The 5,587-nt window shown below is 32.7% G+C and overlaps 1 protein-coding gene across 1 annotated transcript; it reads right to left on the reverse strand.

The window, feature by feature from the left end:
• LOC143559260 (RNA-directed DNA methylation 4-like) lies at positions 1-3,850 on the reverse strand. The gene is made up of 10 exons (XM_077047896.1): positions 3,734-3,850; positions 3,575-3,655; positions 3,046-3,146; positions 2,848-2,922; positions 2,324-2,365; positions 1,361-1,512; positions 1,086-1,198; positions 683-773; positions 519-592; positions 1-437 (listed from the first exon to the last, which is right to left on the reverse strand). Exons 1-10 carry the CDS (start codon positions 3,813-3,815, stop codon positions 211-213), a joined length of 1,038 nt encoding a protein of 345 aa, XP_076904011.1. The 5' UTR covers positions 3,816-3,850; the 3' UTR covers positions 1-210.
• Positions 3,851-5,587: the final 1,737 nt, after the last annotated feature.

Consider the following 5,587-nt stretch of genomic DNA (forward strand, 5'->3'; position numbering starts at 1 on the left):
ATATTAATTCGATTAACCCGCTATAGAAAAAACATTACCCAAATCAACACATTCACAAGTAAACACATCAAAATCACCCACCTCCACAAACCATAATCCCATAAACGTTTCGCAAACAGAAGCCACCAATATCCAACTAGCTATGGTCTACTCATACTATGCATGATCAAGATCGCGTTTCATATACAATCACAAAGAACAGAAACCTTTTCAGTGGTGACTCTCATCATCAAGAACATCATAATAATCATCATCATCATCTTCATCATTCATCAGTATATCATCATCATCTTCAGACGAATCCGGGTCTCTCACTCTTTCAGATCCTGAAGATCGGCTCTCTTCTTCCTCTGAGTTTTCTTCACTGCTTTCACTACCATCTTCATCTTCATCCTCGTCTTCTTCATCCGGATAATCATTCAGAGGATTATCTTCAGCTAAAATCCCAAAGCAAAACAAAGAGAACATAAAAATATAAAACATAACACGAACGGGTTGTATGTGTAACAAAATCTAACCGTTAGAATCATCAGTTGCATAATCTGAATTATCCGGACCGTCATAAAAGTCATCATTGTCATCAACTTGGACACTATACCCAAAACACATGTGAACGATTTTGTGTAAGACAAGGGGATTGTGGTAATTCAATGAAACATAAAGATGAGTGTGAAATCCTTACAATGGAAATGGAGACGAAGTGTCTTCCTCCATCATGATAATGCTGTCATCCTTGACAGCATACAAATCATACAGATAGTCATCCTTTGATGCTGCTTAATCATCAAAGTAAAAAATAGTTAATACGGTTTTAGACCTTGTAGTTTGACCCAAATAACTCTTTTAGTCCTTTGTCCTTTAATTTAAATTTGACTTTCTAGTCCAATAATTTCATTTTTGTATCAATTAAAGTCTAGCCCACTAACCCTATCGCAATTTTCTGTTAATGACAAATAATGGACAAAAAGGGTTATATGGGTCAAACCACAGGGACTAAAACCGGATTTAACTCTCAAGTAAAAAAGATAAGAGCAGTTAATTTAATTTTTCACCAATCAATTAACATAAATAGAAAATTAAAAGACCTTTTTTAATCATGCGATAGTCGATATCAGATTCAATTTCCTCTGCAGCACTTGGAATGAACTCTTGTAATAATGGTAAGAAACTGCGCATTAGTCTAAGCTCCTCCTCGTCTCTGTATCCGCATTGAAAATGGTGTAGGGTCAAAACGAATAATTATTTGTAAAAATGCAAAACATGTCAGGTCGGGTCAACATAATACCATTTTGACCCGTTTACTTTAAATTAGTTTTCAATTTGATTTGTGAATAAGTAAAAGTGTAAAACCGACACTTACTCTTGACGATGCACCTGACTGGTCTCCCCAATATCCACACGCTCAACATCATAGAGACGACACATGCCATGCAATGCATCATCAGATGCAGCAGTGTCTATCCTCCTTCGGCTTTTCCATATTTGCTTAAAACGAGCATTCTTCGCCAAAATCTGGTGAATATATATTACAACATTAAGTCATCCCATTCGACTGTGAGTTTTGTAAAAGTAATAAAGGGTTTATACAAAAACAAAACAATGCACTATTCTATTTCCAATATACATAGAAAATCAAGGTTCATATAGATTTAGAAGCAGTAAAAGATCAATTTCTTGAACCAAATGCACTATTGTATTTCCAATATGCATAGAAAATCAAGGTTCATATAGATTTAGAAGCAGTAAAAGATCAATTTCTTGAACCAATAAAACTATGAAAAATCAACAATCCAGTGTAGCCATGCTAAAAATGCAACTGGCAAGATGGTTTTATCGTACAGGTTGGGTAATGGATGATGGATTAAAGCTCAGTTCCAGTTAAAATACATAAATACTTATGTGCTGGTCAAAATAGGTTGAAATTGGCCAACCCGTGCAACACACTTTTTGTCTGTTTTTTAACTCTTGTACTAATTCATGTACTAAATATGATTGCAAAAACTAAAATACTACAATAACAAATACCATATCTTTTGAATAAAACGAATAGGAACATTGTTAGCATTTGAATACATATTAGGTGACTTTAGACCCACACAATAAGAAAATTACTATTCAGCAATGACATAATGCAAATATAGAAAGCAATAAACAAGGGAGAAAAATATAGCTTATATAGAATAAAATAAGACCAAGCCTAGCAGCATGTGATAGTATTCATAACGAAAGGGAAAAATGATAGAACTGTGGCATCTAATGCAAGACTAAAACCAAGAAAAATAGAAGAAGAAACTGAAAGTAGCAAAATGCATTTTAAATTCACCTCTTGTGATTCTTTAGCTTTTACCAGCAGCTGCTTCTGTTTCTGCAAACAAAACCAAAACCAAAACCAAAACCACAACCAAAAACAAAACCAAACTCAGCATCCAACCTAAATGTCATTTGTTTATCAAATACATTGTCATTTGTTAAATCAAATATATTGGTGTGGTGTCAAATTAGCACGATTCTTAACCATCAAAGCATAAAGTGAATGCAGGGTAATGATTCAAAAAGTTTCGCATTATGATATAAGAAAATGTTTCTCAATAGGAATGCCAATAGAAGGCATAGAGATATCATTAAGTAGCAAATTTCCCAGTTGAGCACAAAATGACAATAGAAAGATTTATGTTGACACAAACTTATTTTGGCATTAACCAAACAAAACGATATGTTAAATGCCCACTATAAACACAGTCTATGAAGGTATGTAATAATAACATAGACCAAAACCTAAGTAACATAAGCATATGTTAGGATACAAATTGCAAAATGTTAACTACAGGGAAAAAATAGAGATCTTACAGTGTCAGTCTTATTAATACGCCTTTGATCCTCAACTTTAGCTTTAGAATTAAGTGCATCAGCAGAAGTAGGCTCCTTGAAAAACAGTAAACAATAAGAACTATCAACAAACAGATTATTTTATAGATGCCGAACAAGAACATGGCTAATCACACATTGGCCAGTAAGTCAGTAAGATTACAACAGTTCAATCATCACCTTACTAGCAACAAATGACTGAAGAATATCAACAGCAACATCAGAGCTGCTCACAGTATCCACATGTTGTACAAAAAACTTTTTAGGCTTCAGTTCCTCAGCTGCAAGACGACAATATAATCCATCACTCACCAATTCATCATTGTAACTAGAGGTGCACAAATCAGTTCCAAATCCTAAACCGGTTTGATTCGGTCAACAAAACCGGTTTGTGATCGGCTTTTGACCGCTTTTCAGTTCAGTTAACCGGTTCCAGTGGAGAGAATTACAAAGCGGTACTGAACCTACCGTTTCAAACTAGTTCCTAAAAATACTTGTTCGGTTAACTGGTTTTAGTATGCACCTCTAATTGTAACTAGTAAACTTTGTTGATAAATAATCTCCCTAACTTAACAAATGAAATACCATAATAACTATCAGTAACAATCTACAAAGCAAAACAGCTAACAAAATGATAGCAGTATTTAAGTATTATTAATACTATCGTGTAACATTAATGAAGTAGAACTCAAAACACCATAACACACACCTTTGGAAGGTGAATCATTAATCGATAACTTGCCGAAATCCAGCAACGGCCGTTTCACTGGTCTCTCATTGATTTCAAGCCCTAATTAGATACAATCATCATCATCAGAAGTAGGTAAGTAAGTTGAATCGTAGTTTAGAATAATAATAATAAAGTTACAAAAGGCTTCGAGTGGAGAGTGATAGGCCTTCCGTTTAACCCTAACGATCAGAGGTTTGCCAGCCGTCGCCGATGAACTCATTGCCGGTATATTCGAAAGAAACACGGAGGGAACAAGGGTTTAAAGAAAAGAGGGCAAAAAGTATATATAATAATAATAATAATAATAATAATAATAATAATAATAGTAAGATGTTTATATGAATGAAATAAATAAATATATAATAATGAAATGTTACTTAAGAATCACGTTGATTTGATTTATAGAATTTATTTTCATTTTATTTAATTGGGTGTGAATGTGTTATTAAGTAACTTAATACTAATTAAATTTGGTAGGTTTTTATTTATTACAGTAACGATTTAAGCACGAGTTCAAACAAGATCGTGCTAAAGATAAAAAAAACCTTAGGTTTTTTTTTTTGGATCAACTTGTGCTCAAGAGGTAGGAGATAATTGGGCTTAATAGGGAGAATTTGATGTACTATATATGTAAGCAGGCTATTGTTGTTTCTTTTTTGTCTGCATTTTGTTTGTTGGCTAGTTACTTGTTAGTCTTTTATGAAATGTCGTCTTTAAAAAAATCTCTTAATAAAGTAATTTTAACTTTTAGGTTTATTATATTTGATTAAATAATGCATAATTATAAAAAAATAGTTAGATTTATTTTACTTTTAGTTTTTTAAATAGTTGAGAGATTTATTGATAGATTTATATATATAAATAAAAGAAAGTTAAATGATAGGTGAGAAAGATATCTTATAATTATAAGTTTTTATAGAAAGTTAACAGATGAATTTCATTATCGTAAGTACATTTTTCTGTATTTTCATTTTCTCCTGCATCTATTAAAATAATTTCAAAAATTCATATCAACCCTTTATGTTTGAAGATATATATATACACACACTTAATAATTGGGGGTGTGGGGGCTTGAGCCGACCCAATGGAAACGAATGAATCAACTCAATCGTATCCAAGATCATCCCAAAATACCTACAATCAGTCTCGTCCTAAACCTCACTACCATATATCAATATAGAATATGAATGAAAGCAGATAAGTATATGAACTTTTTTTTTTCATTTTCTCATATAAAATAATAATCATTGAGTGAAAATAATGTTGATTTCTTATCATAGAGGCGTACCCCGCAAAAGATGTATAATAAATAACATTATTTATGTATTCTGATTTCTATTGTTAAATCATCTTTTTTCTGGAGCAACTAACTCAAAACACTCTTAATACCCTCAAATCACTTGGGGAGGGACACCTTTTAACGCAACATGATACATTGATACCGTTAGGCCACAACATTTAGTAGTTAAATCATCCAGCCAAGGTTATATATTCTTTTAAGAAAAAACCTGCATCTTTAGATGCTTTTAAGAATAGGGAAAACTATACAACATGGTTTCAAGATGGCCATGCTAAGTTGTTGCATTATTGTCATTAAAAGAACAAAGATAAAACCGTGCAGCCTCATTTTATAATTAAGTGTCGCACATTAAAAATATTCCAACATATATGATACTTGGACATAACGAATATATTCATAAACCTGCAATGCATATGGCAGGCCATCATATGCAATGTGATTGTTGGGTAGCACATTGTTTGGTTGAATTCTACTTGAAGGATGTTTTAATATTACATGTTTTAATTTTCATGATTATAAAGTTACAAGGAAACAAGCCAAATAATATAACTCCAGTTACCAAAAACTTACCTGACCAAATTTGAGAATCGACCTCATATAAGCGTTATGGCCACCATCGGGCTCATTCTGGTCAGATCCCGTTTTGAGCAGAATCCAAGATATACCTTTTCATAACCGCCTGTTTTGACCCG

Source organism: Bidens hawaiensis, unplaced genomic scaffold (assembly GCF_021521415.1).
Source record: "Bidens hawaiensis isolate Kalapana, Puna unplaced genomic scaffold, B.hawaiensis_p1.1 tig00019799_1, whole genome shotgun sequence".
In the NCBI taxonomy this organism is placed as follows: domain Eukaryota; kingdom Viridiplantae; phylum Streptophyta; class Magnoliopsida; order Asterales; family Asteraceae; genus Bidens; species Bidens hawaiensis.

Coding starts and splice junctions, on each gene's coding strand:
- LOC143559260 (XM_077047896.1), bottom strand. CDS start 3,815: ATGAGTTCATCGGCGACGGCTGGCAAACCTCTGATCGTTAGGGTTAAA. Junction 2,923..3,045: donor AGTCATTTGTTGCTAGTAAG/GTGATGATTGAA, acceptor CTGTTTTTCAAG/GAGCCTACTTCTGCTGATGC. Junction 774..1,085: donor CTATCGCATGATTAAAAAAG/GTCTTTTAATTT, acceptor ATGATTAAGCAG/CATCAAAGGATGACTATCTG.